The 18274-nt window shown below is 45.9% G+C and overlaps 1 protein-coding gene across 1 annotated transcript in view; it reads right to left on the bottom strand.

The window, feature by feature from the left end:
• Window positions 1–17299, bottom strand: part of LOC119464353 (mucin-5AC-like) — a 59020-nt gene extending 41721 nt beyond the window's left edge. Inside the window, exons 1-2 of the mRNA XM_037725325.2 lie at window positions 16994–17299; window positions 8827–8998 (exon numbers count right to left, since the gene is read on the bottom strand). Coding sequence (XP_037581253.1) covers window positions 8827–8998; window positions 16994–17299 — 478 coding nt within the window. The remainder of the gene's footprint in view (window positions 1–8826; window positions 8999–16993) is intronic.
• Window positions 17300–18274: the final 975 nt, after the last annotated feature.

Genomic DNA, 18274 nt, shown 5'->3' with positions numbered 1-18274 from the left:
TCTCTCTCCCCCTTCAACCATTTCGCGAGTGGTTGGAGCACTGAGGAACGCAACATCCGATGTAAATAAGCACACGTGCGCGCAACCCATGTGCCAATGCCATATATAGTCGTGGAAGCGCTATAGGCCTTGCAGGCGTGTTGTGGATTTTAACACGCTGTTCTTGGTCTCTCCTGCCCCCGTTTCTTTCATTTACTTTTGTTGCGACGCTAAAGCTACGTAACAAGCGCGTGCGCTGAAGAGGGCAGCGCTTCATCGCGTGAAAGCGCAGCAGCATGCTTTGTCGCGAAGCTAACAAGGGTAAAGAAGCCGATCGGGGATTGAAAGCACGCAGCCCGGAGAGAAAGGTAACAACAATAACGCCTTGCTTACGATACCCCTTCAATTTGCCTAGCCACAGAAATCTGCCGCTTTTTGTCAGCACTACCCGAAAACGTTACTTGTGAGATGTGTAAACGATGTGGGAAGTAGGCTTCAAGCAGCAGGAGCCGTTCGTTCGTATGTCACATACAAATGTGAGCATAAGCAACGTTCGTTAAATTAACAATAACCGAGATTTCACATTTTACAGAATTGGTTAACTCCACACGCATGTACCGATAGGTATGACGCATGAAAAACGCGGCAATGATGTTATATGTGTATTTTGCAGTTAATTTACCGCTGATTAAAAAAAATGCTGCCCCAGGTCACATTCCACAAGTTCCCCACATACAAGACGCTGCGTCGCAAGTGAATCCATGTCATTAGGAGGGACTCAGGAATAAATTTCACCTTAGGACAAACGTCAAAAGTGTGCTCTAAGCACTTCACGCCTCATGACGTTGTGCCGAATGTGGCAAGTGGGCGACGGTATTTGAAGGGCAGTGCTGTGCCTTCAGTTTTCCCTTTCTCAAAGGTTGTTTCCCGGCCCCGTCCTACAAAACATTTGCAAGAAAGAAACCTTCGAGACAATAGTGAGCTTGTTATTACGGATCTTGCACCTTCTGCTGATGACGCAGAAAATACAGGCCACCAGCGTCCCAGCTCAACAATGGACAACGCAGCACTTGAAAACGCTTGCATGTTGTAAGGAAAAAATCTTTTGCTCCTGTCGACAAGAACTTGTTCGAGTGCAACAGCAACTGAAAGAACCAACAGCAGAGCTTCTTCGACTGAGAAAACAACCCGAAGAACAAGAGAACTGTAGCGCTGTGCTAATGAAAGTAAAGAGTGAAGTCCAGCAGAAGAGCACAGAACTTGCAAAGCAGTGCCAAGAGCTGAAAAATTGCACCGACGTGCTAGCCAAAGCAAGGATGGACCTTGCACGAGCAAAGGAAGAAACCGTCTCTCTCACACGTATGAGCAAGCAACAAATTATCGAGTACATGGCTACAGTTGAAGAGCTGAAGGAAAAGTTGTCACATGCTAATGAACAGAAATGAAAATTTTGCTTTGAAAAATTTCAAGCTGATGACAGCAGTATTCAGTTTTACACCGGGATGCCAAATTATGGGGCGGAGGCGATTTGCCGCGGCAGTCGCGCCAAATCGTTCGTCCATCCCGTCGACGGATAATTGACATCGCTCATTACGGCGCCGAAATTAGTTGCAATGCCTTTGCAAAGCAAAGCACGATGGCATACATTCGCAGGGATTCCGGAAACAGCGACATTGCAGCCGGTTGGCACCACGCACGGACCGCATGATCTAATCTTGGCGGCTTCTATCCCAGAACCCTCTGCGAATCGAAACTGACGAAAAGCCCACCGTCAGGTGGCGTATTTATCTAGGCTGATTGTGTATAGTGTATACTAGGTGTTTCTTTTTATACGGAGCACTTCTTTCTAAGATGATCGACTGTCCTGTCTCAGTGCCTTCTTTTTTTTTTTTTTTTTTTTTTTTTTGCGGATAGGCTACGTGGCTAGGCGTACGTTAAAAACAAAAAAATTTCGGCGATAATCTTGCTAATCAAGTAACATATGGCAATTGACATTTCAATTGCTAACGTTAGGCCGCATGTCTTGATTGCGAAATTGAATCCGAGGAGTAAAGTCACGCGTCGGCGCGGCAAAAATTATACGACTACATAGGACCTGTTACGAGATATGCGACCTTAAAATGCGCCACAGAATACACGGAATAACATTATACCAAAAGCGTGCTTCTAACAGTTCGAAGCGACCTTAACTGGAACGCCGAGGCATGTTATAGCAGTTTTTGGGACAGATATATCGAAAGTGGTGCTGGTTATTAGAAGATTTCTACTAAGCAGACATGACTTTACTACTCCTTGTCTTCAATTTCGCAATGACAAGATGTACCCTAACGTAATTAAAAAGTCAATTAGCATGTTTTAGTTATTTAGCGAAATTATAAATGAAAATTTTCTGGCTGCTAATGTCTGCCTAGCCATGTATTGCCTATCGGCAAAAACGGCAGGGGCCTAGATATGAATCATATGACAACTTCTTTAAAAAGAAATGTTCCGCAAAAAAAAAGGAAAACATATTTTTCAACATAAATTCTGGTGGAACACTATTCAGAGAACCCGCATGATTTTTCTCGTATATAAATTGGCGACGGTCCAGCGCACCTACCTGGTACCTTTAAAGACCCATAAACGATTGTTATAACGAAACCACTTTATTCGAATAGCGGTTTATTAGAAGTTTTCTGTGGTCACTACTACGGTGAATGTATTTCAGACCGGAATGCACTGGCGCCGGACACGGTTTCGTACTAAGCGGGAAATCCGCACGGAAGCGCTCGGTGCAGCATACGCGATGACCCTTTGCATTCCTTTGCATCAACCTCGAGAGGCAAAGAGCGCTAGGAAGGCCACTCTGCCAAGGGGCGGCGGCTTCTTGAGAATAACTTTCACGTGATGTACTTTAATAGTGTGTGAAAGCGAGCTCGTTGGTACCGATTCATGGCTGAAAGAAAAAAAAAAAGGCAGCGCGAGATAAACGGGATAAGAAAGAAAAGCTGAGACGAGCGCTCGTCCTGTTTTGTCTTTCTTGTCCCGTCATCCTCGTGTTGTCTTCTGCCATGTCACGTGATGAAAACCGGCAGACAAGCTTCACGGACGTCGGCAGAATTTCGCCACTGCAGTGTCGACTCTGTATCGAGTTGTTGTTGTATTCTAAGAGTTACCGCGCTGTTGGAGTGCGTGTTCCGCGTAAATTATGCAAAGTTCGGCGCTGCGCGCAGACTTTCAGAGCGGTGGCGTCTGTGATTATATTTCGGAGGTCACAACAACCAATACTGTAGCGGACGATCGAGGATGTCATTGTGCGATTTGCATAAAAGTTGTTCTTGAGATAATGATGGTCTATTCGTGTGCAATTGTTCGTATTCATAGTCGTGAAAATAGCGTCGACGACACAAACGAGGCATGTACGCTCATGACCCCCAGTGATGATTACGAGCGCGAGCCTCAAGCACATGGCACATATCCAGATTGGAGAATGCGCCAAGAACCAGGCGATTGGGGCGGAAAACTAAGTCGAAAGCATTGGACGGCGCCGCAGGAATGAAACAAAATATCAATCAATCAATCAATCAATCAAATGTCTATTATAGCGCCTAGGTACAGCTACGGAGCCTTCGTACTGGTGCACTTAAAAAGTGGTACGCAAGACCAAATGTGCAAGGAAGACATATGTGGCAGAAAAAACAATGCGAAATGTAGAAATAAATCGGTGAACAGAAAACGAGGAGGCGGGCGTAAAATGGAATCAATCATACAACATGATTATTTACATTGATACGAAACACAGGAAATGAACTCTGAAATGTGTCGATACAAGCATAATACTTATTACATGTTTTAACAGCGGAGCTGTTTAAACTTGAGCTCCAGCCGTGCCCGGCGTGGATCAGAAAATGTCCAGCGAAGTGGAGAGGAGGAATGCTAGGCGAGACGAAAAGCGAAGCAACAGCTATGCAACGTGGGGCGAGGGAGAGTGGAATTCCGACGTGCGCAGCTTCGCCGAGCTGGGGGAGAGAGAGCTGGGAGAGAGTGTTCTTTCTTAATTGAATTATCTCGATAGTCTGCAAATAATAATAATAATAATAATAATAATAATAATAATAATAATAATAATAATAATAATAATAATAATAATAATAATAATAATAATAATAATAATAATAAGATAATGATAAAGAAGAAGTTAATAAGCACGATGCACCAACATTGTCCGAATCAATTATTTGCAGATAAAAAAGGCGAGTCAGAAGCGGTTGACATCGAAGAAAGACAAATAAGGTCTTCCGGAGCGCATTAGTGTACCATGTGGTGAGTTCCATTTTTTTTTTTTTTTTTTTTTTATTCGGGAGATAAGAGAAGCTCCCACCGAAGACCTTGTCTTTCTTCGATGTCAACCGCTGTTGAGTCACCTTGACTTCACCTACACCGCCTTACTCTGATTTAGTACCATCTTACATGGAGCACTTTACTTAACCTCTACTTTTCGTTGCTTTCTTTCTTTTTATACTGCACTATATCCGGGATTGGCGAACATTTTTCGTTGCGTAAAGCCGCTCTTCTGGTTCCGGTTTGAGGCGCGCGCAGCTTGAACGAGCGCATCTGTGTTTCATTTCGGCCTGTCTTTTTTTTTTTTTTCGCTAATTACGCATTAGAGAGTTTTAGCGTGTCCGGTAATCCGGCATCGTTTGCGGATTACTGGAGGCATAAACATGAGCGACCGTATTGGTGGCACAGAGCTCAACCATGCAGGCAAACACAGTTATTATTTCATGTGTATATATTCCACTTCGCTGCCGGTGTAAATGTTCGGCAGCGGCGTAATTGTGAACGCGTCGCCTTTTTACATGTTTTTTTTTTTTCGACAAGAACACTCAAGGAACACGAAAACATGGACTCGCCTCGGTGGCTTAGCGGCTATGTATGGTGTAGCGCTGCTAAGCACGAGGTCGCGGGATCAAATCCCGGCCTCGACGGCCGCGTTTCGATGGGGGCGAAATGCAGAAACGCCCATGTCGCGTGCATTGGGGGCACGTTAAAGATCCCCTGGTGGTCAAAATTAATTCGGAGTCCCCCACTACGGCATGCCTCATAAATCAGATGGTGCTCTTGGCACGTAAAACCGAATTCAAGGCATTGTGGTTATACGAAAAGTCACAAGATGTCGCTATACCAGCGTCCGCTAAAGCCCCTGTATTACGGAAACGTCATTGCGTGTACCGGAATTCCGGTCACGATAAAACTCTCTAATAATTGCTGCTCCATGCATGGCTCTACGCTAACCTGCTGCGACTTTTTCGTTCCAAGCTCCATTTTGACGCCTTGGTCGCTGTCCTACGTGCACTAAAAAGCCCAAAACTGTCTAACTTGCGAGACGAAAGTGGTTAGATACCCAGATACCGTGAACCCCAAATCGATCTGAACTCGCCAAAGAAGACGTTGTCTTCAAAAAATTCGACCGCCGTAAAGAAAAAAAATAATAAGCCTTATGTGTAGGTGAAGTGTATACTATATATATATATATATATATATATATATATATACTTGAGCTCGACCGAGACGAGTCTACTTAAATCTGGTGAGTCTGAGACTGCTGAAGTATTTCGTATTCCACAACATGCAATACTGAGTACATCATATAGAAATGAAGTTGTGCCCATCACAACATTCATAATTATCTGTTTGAATATTCAAAATTATGTGGGGAAAAATAGCTGTGATGATATCTTGAAGGAGGTTTACGCTCGGAAACGGCGAGACATCGAAATGCTGATATAAATTGATAAAGAAATTCGCGATAATCCAGCGTACATAGTATATCATAAAGCAATATGTGTGTGACTTTCCAAAACATCGTCGATTATGAGAGCGCACGTAGCTCCAGAAATTAAGTGACTCGGGTAGCTATGTGGCTCTCGTGTTGCTCATCGGGTAACTAAGTGACTCGATATTGTTGCATTGGTATCTGATGTTAGGCATTGCCTTTCCATGATATATCTGTATCCATAATGTTGTCATGAAATTAAACATGTGCGACGAAACGTGTAGCCGCATTTCTTACGCCCTGTATATAAGGAATTGCTCCTCTTCTTTTTTCCTCCTCCTTGAAATGGCGGCGTGGACGATCATGTAGCGACGAGGCAAAGCGTGTGACCTCGGCTTCAGAAGCCAGCTTTTGCTGAATCTTGGTGAGCGCGAAACTTGCCGCGACTTCGTCCTTCCGGTCGTGTTTTGGAAGTAACTTATCGGACCACATCCCTCGCTAAAAGCTATAGCATGTCGAACCTACTGCTCTGAACTTTGAAGATACTGCTTCCCACGTATAGCAGTTAAAGACAGAAGCTATATCAAGTGAGGTGTGGAATTAACGTTTGGGATAGCAACGCCATATGATGTAAATTAATGCGGCTCATTATATCGAACAAATTCTAACTCGCTTTTTCCCTAGCAATTTAAAACGATTCATTGTTGTTGTTGTTGTTGTTGTTGTTGTTGTTGTTGTTGTTGTTGTTGTTGTTGTTGTTGTTGTTGTTGTTGTTGTTGTTGTTGTTGTTGTTGTTGTAAGCGTTCCCATCTCTAGTGCAGCGTCATTTCTTTACGTCATACTCTTTGTTGATTATTGTGTACAGTCCTGTTTCTAAGGTATCCTAGAAACAAACCGCGACCAGAGCTTCGCTAGACGGGGAGAGAACCGAGTTCTGAATGAAAGGCAGAAGTCTACGTTTACCAACGGGCCCGGGTATACCAATTCATTAGGTTATATAATTTCATGCGCTGGAATGTATTTCAAGTATGTTTTATTTATAGAAACTTTTTTTTTCAGTTTGCTTCGTCGCAAGCACGAATGCCTCTCTCGTAATTAGTCAACCACTATAAAGTAACATAAATATTGAAATTCTTAACCGACCACTATACACGGAAAGTTCACTTCTAATATTATATACAGGCGTACGGGCGTCTGATGAACCACATAGTGGGTATGGATACCTCACTGGCAACTTTATTCCGTCAGCAGTTTTCTTTTTCTCTTCCGCGTTTAAAAAAAAAAAAAAAAAAACGCACGACGCTGGAGGCGGGCAGCAATACTGCGGCTGCGTGAAACTAGGAAGCGTCATGCGTGGTATATCGTATAGTGGCTACAAAACATTGACCCCTGATTGCGGCGTTGGTGTCACAATCAACAATGAAATTTTGGAGACTGAGTTTCTCCGATACTCGAGGGTAAACATTCGACTGAATAAATCAGCATAGAATTGGGAAACACTCGCGAGAGAGAAAATTATTCATTAAAGTGGTTGGCTTTTTAGAGGGCCTCATGCAGTTCAGAGCCTCGCTGGCGAATTTCGTTAAAGCCGACTCGATAATGCTTATGGTTCCGCTTCTGAAATGGCAAAACTCTCGTGGCTTGGCAATCATGCGACAACATAGAAGGAGTGGCGACGCCGCCCTGGAGTTACCGTGACGTCATGTACTTTGACGGCGTCTATTCGGGTCTGTTTGTCGGTAAAGTACTGCATTGCGCCCAACAAGAACGACACACTCGATCTGGCAAGTTTCGAGCACATTTTGTGCGCCAAAACGGCCCAAAATACGGGAAAGTAGATCGAAATCTGTGAAGTAATCGTGACTTACCGGCGCCGCGGTTCCGACGCGAAATTCGAAAGAACGAAAGTTCGGGCTTGGTTTTTTCCAGTTATCAACCTTTTCCCGCTAAATGAATGAAAATGATGTATCGACAGACTATTTCACCAGTCTAAACTGATTTAGCATTGCTTTTCGTTTTCGTGGACACATGGTCACCGCTGATAAATAAATTCAATTATTTACATTCTTAGAGGTTCATTCACTTTCGTTGCACTTCCACGGGACCGTGAAAGGCCTCGGTAATTTCGACGCCTTTCGCGGTTCCTAAATTACGGTGCAATCTCGTTACATCAATGATTACCGTTGTTGTTCTATAAGATATTATCTTATTATTTTAAAGAACTCCCGCAAGCTTGAATGTTTTATATTAATTCCCAGTATAGTTATACAGGGTGTTTCAGCGAACACTTTCAAAATTTATTTAAGGTTCCCTGTGGCAGATAGCCCAATTCTCTTTAATGAACTGGTCTACTCGAAGAGGTGGACATTACTTGCACAAAAAATTGCAATGCATATTCGACTAATGAACAAAAATTCACAAATTAAGCTTTTACCCAATTACCTAATGGCCCACATTGCAATTTACAAATTGTAGCCGTGGAGTTCGCAAGGCGGATCCACTTGGAATTAATTCTCGGGATGACACCAGTTTGGAGATTATAATTCCCGAACTTTGCGGAGAAATGCAATGCGTTCCAGTTAATTTTGTGCTTCAATGCATAAAGCAACGTTTTGTTAAGAGCCTAACTGGAACGCCTAAGCATTTCTCCGCAAAGTTCGTGAATTAAAATCTCCAAACTGGTGTCATCCCGAGAATTCGTTCCAAGTGGATCCGCCTTGCGATCTCCACGGCTACAATATGTAAATTGCAAATTACTAATAAAGTTTTTAAGTAATTACTTGGTGCACCAAGTAATTACTTAAAAACTTTATTAGTAATTTTTTGTTAATTATTCCATTATGCGTTTCAATTTCTTGTGCAAGTAATGTCCGCCTCTCAGAGTAGACCAGCTCATGAACTAGAATTGTGCTATCTGCCACAGGCAACCTTTAAGAATTTTTGAAAGTGTTCGCTGAAACACCCTGTATATAAAACACTAGTTATTACGCTTACGTGAGACTATAGCCGAGGATTGCGCTTTCGTCTGGGACTCGTGGCGTGCATAAGTTAGGCATCGATCAAGAAGGGCTAGCTTAATTGTTCCCACTCACCTTGGGCGCGTCGTAAAACGAGCGGCGGCAAATCAGGCGGCAGGAGCGCCGGTCGTGCGTCCGGCGCCTTTCCGATCGGTTCGGTTGTGCGATGCTGATCTGTGGCCGGCGCTGCTCCGGCGGCGCTTCGCTTGCTCCGGTGAAGCGCGACAGTCGGCGAATCGGTGCGCGGCTGTCACAGCCCGCTGCTGCCAAGACGGCCACTTCCTGCACTGCCGTGACGCATCAACCAGGAAGTCCTTCCGCAGGACAGGTTGACGACAGCAGCCTGCCAGACAACACATTGTGCGCCGTGCGATTCACTAAGGGAAACATTTCGGTGCATGTGCGCAGCTGGTAGATTAGATTAGATAGATAGATAGATAGATAGATAGATAGATAGATAGATAGATAGATAGATAGATAGATAGATAGATAGATAGATAGATAGATAGATTTAGCTAGGTGACCAGGGGGAGAGGTTAGAAGCACGTACGCGCTTCCTGCTATACTCAGTCTCACTTATACATGGTCTAAGGCGCTATGAGGGACAAATACGTTACTAAAAATGCTGATTAACCTGAAAAAAAAAAGAAAGAGAGTCAACTGGTGGATGAGGTAATATCACACTTAGCCCACGTTAGTAATATACTGCATTACGTATAGTGCGCCCTCTCTCTCTCTTCATCCCACTTCGACTGTGGTACAGTTATCCGCCGTAAAAGGAGAAAAAGTGGCATGTCCATTCTAACCTCCCGCTTTGGTTTACAACCATGAATTCCTCCTCCCCAGGACTACTACACCCGTTTTCTGAATACGGCATAAGCGTTCCACGTAACGCCAGACCGCAATGCATCATTCCTCCGAGCACTATACAGGTTAACACATTCCCCCACCCAACCAGAAATCACCTCATAGCCCCTACACAATTATCTCCGCAATGCCGCTTCTGCGCAGAGACCGGGTCCCTCAGACACATAGTAGAGGGTTGCAGACAGGCACCACTAAATCCTCCAAACCCTTATCACACCAACGAGCTTTGGGAGAGAGCCTTGGCCAGCTCCGACCTCGAGGATCAGCAACGGCTGATTGCGAGAGCCCAGGACGCGGCCCGAGCAAGGCATTCTGGAATGAGGACGCCTCTACAAAGCTTCATTTACCCAATAAAGATGTTTATTCTCTCTCTCTCTCACCCGAATTAAAGCGTTGGCTCTTGAAACTTTCACCACACGCTTCGCGCATATGTCGGCGCGCGGGCGGAATACAAAAAGAGTAAGCAAGGAATACGAAGGGTATCGCATTTTTGCCCAAAGTGCGAATCAGTAACGCCGATAACTAACGATATATGAGGCGCCTTAAAGGGGTACTGAAGAATAATGGAAGATTTCCAGTGGAATCCTTTTGTTCCAAAGTGCATCCATCGAGGGCCATTGAACACTATTCTCATCGCTAAACAAGTTTAGACCTGCAAAATCTCCTTCCAAACTCTATTTTCATTCTTTTTGCCGAACAAGGTTCTTCTTTTTTTAAATTTGAGCCAAATCGCAGGGCTTAATCGTATACTTCAGGTTGAGGACGCTGATCGGAAAGTATTATTTTTATATTATGGCACGTTTTAGCGGCAGGATGAGTTCTCGTGTCTCGATAAGTCCCGAGCAAATGCTACAGAAGAAGATGGAATAACAGTCGATTTAATCAAAGATTGAGGATATATTATGCTTGACAAGCTTGCGGCCCTTTATATGCAATGCCTCATGATTTCAAGTGTGCCAGAGAGCTGGAAGAATGCCAACATTCTATTAATCCATAAGAAGGTAGACGTTAAAGAATTGAATAATTACAGGTCTATAGCTTGCTTTCAGTATTGTATCAAATATTCACCAAGATAATTTCCAATAGAATCAGGGCAATCATCATCATCAGCCTATATTTATGTCCACTGCAGGATGAAGGCCCCTCCCTGTGATCTCCAATTACCCCTGTCTTGCGCTATAGCCGATTCCAACTTGCGCCTGCAGATTTCCTAACTTCGTCAGCTCATCTAGTTTTCTGCCGTCCTCGACTGCGCTTCCCTTCTCTTGGTATCCATTCTGTAACTCTATTGGTCCACCGGTTATCCATCCTACGCATTACATGGCCTGCCCAGCTCCATTTTTTCCCGTTTAATGTCAACTAGAATATCGGTTATCCTCGTTTGTTCTCTATCCACACCGCTCTCTTCCTGTCTCTTAACGTTAGGCCTAACATTTTTCGTTCCGTCACTCTTTGTGCGGTCCTTAACTTGTTCTCGACCTCCTTTGTTCACCTCCAAGTTTCGGCCTAATATGTTAGTAGCGGTAGAATGCAGTGATTGTACACTTTTCTTTTCAACGACAGTGGTAAGCTCCCAGTCAGGATTTGGCAATGCCTGCCGTATGCAGTCCAACCCAGTTTTATTCTTCTGTAAATTTCTTTCTCAAGATAAGGGTCCCCTGTGAGTAATTAACCTAGATAAACGTACTCCTTTACACACTCTAGAGGCTGACTGGCGATCCTGAATTCTTGTTGCCTTGCCAGGCTATTGAACATTATCTTTGTCTTCTGCATGTTAATCTTCAACCCCACCCTTACACTTTCTCGGTTAAGGTCCTCAATCATTAGCTGTAATTCGTCCCCATTGTTGCTGAATAGGACAATGTCATCTGCAAACCGAAGGTTGCTGAGATATTTGCCGTTGATCCTCAGTCCTAAGCCTTCCCAGTCTAAGAGCTTGAATACTTCTTCTAAGCATGCAGTCAATAGCATTGGAGAGATTGTGTCTCCTTGCCTGACCCCTTTCTTGATAGGTATCTTTCTATTTGTCTTGTGGAGAACCAAGGTTGCTGTGCAATCCTTGTAGATATTTGCCAAGATATTCACGTATCCCTCCTGTGCTCCTTGATTTCGCAGTGCCTCTATGACTGCTGGTATCTCTACTGAATCAAATGCTTTTTTCATAATCTATGAATGTACTCTGTAGATTTCTCTATTACCTGATTGATGAAATGGATATGATCCATCGTAGAATATCCCTTCCTGAAGCCAGCCTGTTCTCTTGGTTGGCTGAAGTCAAGTGTTGCCCTGATTCTATTCGAAATTATCTTGGTGAATATTTTGTACAACACTGAAAACAAGCTAATGGGTCTATAATTCTTCAATTCTTTAACGTTTCCCTTCTTATGGATGAGTATATGTTGGCGTTCTTCCAGCTTTCTGGTACACTTGCAGTCGTGAGGCATTGCGTATAAAGGGCCGCAAGCTTTTCAAGCATATCTCCTCCTTTTTTGAGTAAATCGACTGTTATTGCATCTTTTCCGGCAGCTTTTCCTCTGGTCATGTCTTTCAAGGCCCTTCTAACTTCATCGCTAGTTATAGAAGGAGCCTCTATCCTGTTCATCACTACTTCGAATGAAAGTAGCTTGGCTGCTCTGGGCACTGTACAGGTCAGTATAGAATTCTTCCGCTGCTTTTACTATGTCATCGAAATTGCTGATGATATTACCCTGCTTATCTTTCAGTGCATACATTTTGCCTTGTCCTATGCCAAGTTTTATTCTCACTGATTTCATGCTGCGTCCATATTTTTACTGCTTCCTCAATCTTTTCCACGTTATAATTTTGGTTATCCCTTACTTTCTTCTTGTTGATCAGTTTCGCCAGTTCAGCAAATTCTATCTGATCTCTCGATTTTGACACTTTCATGTTTTGCCATTTCTTTATTAGGTCCTTTGTTCCTTGGGAGAGCTTGCCTACTGGTTGCCTTGGTGCCTTACCTCCCACTTGAATTGCTGCTTCTGAGATCAACCTAGTTACGGTTTCATTCATTACCTCTATTTTGTCTTCATCTTCCTGTTCTAAACCTGCATATTTGTTTGCGAGCCCCAACCTGAATTGGTCTGCTTTTACCCTTACTGCGTCTAGGTTGGCCTGTTTCTTCTTGACTAATTTTATTCTTTCTCTCTTCAAATTGAGAGAAATCCTAGACCTCACTAACCTATGGTCACTGCACTTTATCCTACCTAACACTTCTACATCCTGCAGTATGCTAGCTGGGATCGGCAGAGAGTATGAAATCTATTTAATTCCTTGTCTCTACATTAGGGCTTTTCCAGGTCCACTTCCTGTTGCTGCGCTTCCTGAAGAAGGTATTCATTATTCGGAGTCTATTCCTTTCCGCGAATTCTACCAACATCTCTCCTCTAGTGTTCCTAGTATCGATGACGTATATAGCGGCCAATTGCTTGCTCTCCAGCCTGCTTTTTCCCCACTTTTGCATTGAAGTCGCCCATGACTACAGTATACTGAGTTTGCACCTTTCTCATTGCTAATTCAACGTCTTCATAAAACTGTTCTATTTCTTCATCATCGTGACTGGAAGTTGGGGCGTAGGCTTGTACAACCTTCATTCTATACATCCTATTAAGCTTTATTACGACGACTGCTACCCTCTCATTAATGCTGCAGAATTCATCAGTGTTGCCCGCTATGTCCTTAGGGACTAGAAATCCTACCCCGAATTCTCTCTTATCTGGAAGACCTCTGTAGCAGAGGACGTGGCCGTTATTCAGTACTGTATAAGCCTCATCAGTTCTTCTAACCTCACTAAGGCCAATAATATCCCAGGCAATACCTGATAATTCTTCAAATCGCCCTGCTAAACTAGCCTCACTCGATAGGGTGCGAGTGTTGAACGTTGCCAGGTTCAGTTTCCAGTGGCGGCCTGTCCGGACCCAGAGATTCTTAGCAACCTCTGCCGCGTCGCAGGTCTGACCGCCACCTTGGTCAGGTGCTCTGCAGCCGCTGGGGACTGAGGGCCACGGGTAAATTGTAGGAGTCATGAGGGAGGTAGTGGCCGAACACTGCACCAAGGAGGCCAATTCCTGTTATGGTGAGGAAGTGACTTTATTGAAGCTTAGTGGGCCTTCCTAATTTGGTTGCACCTTGATTAGTATAGCCCCACTAGCTATCGCCGATCAGCAGTTACACTGCAAGCTTCCAACAAGACCAACATCGTGACTTACGGTGAACGCGTCCTCACATTGAACATTGGACTGCGGCGTTTGTTCCGATGGGTTGCGGACGTGGTTTACTCGTTTCGTAGCGGACGTGGCTTACCCGATTTTTGGTGCAGACTTTCTTCGTTGGTTTGACCTGCTTGTGGACATGGCCCACAAGCGTCTTGTAGATGCTACGACACACCTAACGGTGCAAGGTATAGTGGCCACAGCCGGCGTCAGCACTGTAACCAACAATCATCCTTCATCGGTCTATGAACAATTATTCGACGAATTTCCATACTTGCTTCGCCCGTCCAATTTCACGCGTCCTGTCAAGCACGATGTCACCCACCATATTATCACCACAGGACCACCTGTCCACAGTCGTTCACGACGCATCGCACCCGATCGATGCAACATCGCCAGAGCCAAATTTGAACATATTGCTCGAGCTTGGTATTGTGCGACCATCAAGAAGTCCTTGGGCATCTCCTCTGCAGATGGTGTCCAAGAAGTGCCCAGGTGATTGGCGGCCGTGCGGTGACTACCGGGCCTTGAACAACGCCACTATTCCCGATCGCTACCTCTTGCCTAACATCGCGGATTTCACAGCACCACTGCATGGAGCAACTATATTTTCAAAGATAGGCCTCGTCAAGGCGTGTCATCAGATACCTGTTGAACCCTCGGATATGTTGAACCCTCGGATATAACCTGCGGATGCCCTTTGGTCCCCGCAACGCCGCTCAAACTTTCCAGCGTTTCGTGGAGACAGTCACCCGAGGTCTTCCGTTATGTTTTGCCTACATCGATGACCTTCTCATCTTTAGCCGCGATGCAGAAGGCCACCTTTCACACCATCGACAAGTTTTCCAACGCCTTGACGAGTACGGCCTAATCGTCAACAAAGCCAAGTGTACGTTTGGCGTCCCTTATCTTGACTTTCTTGGACACCATGTTGATCGTCACGGCATCCTGCCGCTCCCTAACAAAGTGCAAGTCATTCGCGATTTTCCTCAGCCCCCTTCCGTACGTAAACTACGCGAGTTCGTAGTACTGATTAATTTCTATCGGCGTTTCATCCTCCGTTGTGCTCATCTGATTCGTCCACTTACAGATCTACTCCAGGGACACAAGATGAACTATACTCCCATTACATGGTCTGAAAATGCCTCCAGCTCTTTCAGTGCTAACACCCAGCTCGCACACGTCACCCTTCTTGTTCACCCAATACCTGATGTTCCGCTCTGTCTCATGACAGACGCGTTAGATGTGGCCGTTGGAGCCGCATTACCAAGTGCGTTGACGGATCGTGGCAACCGCTAGCGTTCTTTTCACGCAAGCTCTCCTCCACCGAAAGCAATTACAGCACTTTCGGTCGTGAACTCCTCGCTGCTTACATGGCGCCGTGCGTCACTTCAGGAATTTCCTCGAAGTTAGAAGTTTCTTCATCGTCACGGACCACAAGCCGTTCACGTTTGCCATCAAATCTGCCAGTAGCAAGTTATCACCCCGTGAAATTCGTCACCTCGCTTATATCTCGGAATTTACGACTGATATCCGGCACGTGCAAGGGTTTGCGAACGATGCCGCCGATGCGCTCTCTCGACTAACACTGTCCGTATCTTGCGTAGCATCGTCAACAACTGTCGATTTCAGCGCCATCGCTGCAGCGCGAGCACAAGACGCAGAAATCGCTCCTGGACTCTGGAACGATCAAGGTTCGTGAAGTTACACTTCCGTCGTCCACTGTTCCCATTCTCTGCTACATGTCGACTGACAACCCTAGACCTCTTGTTCCCAGTGATTTCCGTCGCGCTGTCTTCGATTCCCTGCACGGCCTCGCGCATCCTGGTATCCGCGCCACGCAACACCTTATCACCCGGCGTTTTGTCTGGCCGGTCATCAACAAGGACATGCGTGGGACATGGGTGGGCTCGCAGTTGTCAGAATTGCCAGCAAGTCCAAGGTCCATCGTCATACCTTGTCTCCTTATGGTTCCTTCCCACCACCTTCGGACCGTTTCGACGGTTCATGTTGACATCCTAGGACCATGGCCTCCACCTACCTGCTGACGTGCATTGACCGTTTTACTCGGTGGCCAGAGGCATTTCCCATTCCCGACATCAAAAGTGAAACCATCGCTACAGCTTTCCTTTCAGGATGGGTGTCAAGTATCGGCGTTCCATCTACCATCACCACCGATCGATGTAGACACTTCGAGTCTTTTCTTTAAAAAAAAAACGTTTCCACCGGACACAGAAGGCATCTTTGAGGGCACAACCCGAAACGGTCAGCTGGACAGTTTCCCTGCCTCTTGTTTTACTTAGCCTTAGGGCAATGTTAAAGCAGGTCATCAAGTGTACACCTGCTGATCTAGTCTATGGTTCGTCACTCCGCCGTCCCGGAGAACTCTTCGACTCTACATCACCCTCGCCTTGTCCCGACCCGTCCGAGTATGGGGTGCAGTTTCGCTCCACTCTGCGCAATCTTTTTGTCTCGCATCCTCGCCCACAATCCGTGATTCGCCCTACATCCCTCCTGACTTGAAGACGGCACCACATGTGCTTGTCCTTCGCGACGCAGTCCGCAATCCTTTGCAGCTAGCGCCCTTACGATGGCCCATATCGCATCATCAAGTGCAATGACAAGTTCTATACGCTTAATTTGCACGGGAGCCACGACACCGTCTATATTGACCGCCTAAAAGCAGCCATCGTTGAAGACCCACTGCCCCATACAATTCCAGACCTTACCTCCCCTCTCATCCCCGTCGCCGCTACTTCGTTGCATCCACTGACCCCTTCCACGGCTAAAACCAACAAGCATTGTTCCGTATCGTTCAGACTCCCGACTTTCACTGGGCCTCTTCACTAGCCGGCGGCCCATGTAGCAGCACCAGCAATGCACAGAACTGTTGTCGACGTCGTCCGCGTTTTCCCCGCGTTCGCACCGAACGCGCGCCGTCTGTGACTGTTGCCGGTGCTTCTGGCGGCGGCTCGGATGTTTTCGAGCCGATCAGAACTGGACACTCGTCGAGCAGCCTCGCAAGTCTTTGCCACCTTCTCGCCTCGCAACGTTTCTATATAAATAAGTTTCTGTTTGTTGATGTGTGCTTACTCGTGCTTAAGCAACTTCTTCACGTGCAACACATGCACGCTACGTCTACACACTCTTCGGTCAGCTGCAGCTAGCGAAGCAAGTGCCTGGAGGGAGTCGGTCAGCGGCGGTGACTCACCCGTGCTTGATTGACGAGGTGGAGTGGGCGCACGCTCGACAGAAGGCTGCGGTTGATGTAGGTCAGGAGGCACGTGTGGTGTGCTTGCCGATGCCGGAATTACGGCGGGTTCTGCTATGGTTTCCACTGATGCAAAGACGGGAGGCTCCAGGACTGTCAGCGATGCGTCACCCTCTGCAGTCTTTGGCTGTAGGCCGTCCACCGTTGCTGTTGTCGCGGTAGCCTTTCTTCGGGTGAACATGGCTCCCCGTTGCCACCAAAATGTAACGTCGAACAGCGCGTTCCGGCACGACGTTCTCAGCCGGACGACACAATCACCTGACGTTCCATCCTTTTAAGCGAAGCTTTATTGGCTCACTTGTGTCGTGGTCGGTTCAAGGAGGATTTAAAAAAAATTTAATCCTCCTTGGGTCGGTTTACGCTGAAAACTATCATCGTCAGCATTGACTCGAGCGTCGTCGTCTTCTTCCGCAGCTGGCTGGTTGGCGCCCCTCGGGTTGCGCTCGTGCCCGGCACGCGCTCGTGCCACTGCTCCCGCGTTCGTCGTCTTCCACAGCTGGCACCGTTGCCGCAAATCATTCCTGCGTAGAATTTCACTTCTGTCGTCGTAATGGGGAGGCCGCGTTTACGGGGGTATGAGCTATTGCTTAAGGGGGTATGAGCCATTCATTGTCTTACGTGACGGACAGATTTAATTTTGAAGTAGTTCAATTTCGAAGAATCGCAAGCGGCAATGGCGGGCCGAATGCTGCATGCTAACCACGCTGCCGAGCAAACTCGAGACATGGAAAGCAAGCGACAACAGCGAAGACCAGAGAATCGTACAACGCAACGAAAGAAAAAGTTGCACGAAATGGAAGGAAAAGTATATAAGGAAAGGGAAGCACAAGTAGTACGAAAGGGAAGCAAAAGTAGTAGGTGAGATACACACACAAGCTTGGCTTACCCCCATTTTCTCGACAGGGGAAGGGCTGGTGTTTTGCAAATGCAACTTTCACAATGTAGTGGTATATTTCAGGGTGGCGTATGATATATCATTGTTGTCCGCTTTAGATGTAATATTAGGTCCAGTTTACAAAAATTGCGATATCGTTGACGCTCATCATTCCTGCGTAGAATGTCGTCGTAATGGGGAGGCCGCGTTTACGGAGGTTTGAACCATTGCTTAAGGGGGTATGAACCATTCATTGTCTTACGTGATGCAATTTAATTTCGA

The sequence above is a fragment of the Dermacentor silvarum genome, chromosome 1 (assembly GCF_013339745.2).
Source record: "Dermacentor silvarum isolate Dsil-2018 chromosome 1, BIME_Dsil_1.4, whole genome shotgun sequence".
Lineage (NCBI taxonomy): Eukaryota > Metazoa > Arthropoda > Arachnida > Ixodida > Ixodidae > Dermacentor > Dermacentor silvarum.
This window is presented reverse-complemented; position numbering and strand designations above follow the sequence as displayed.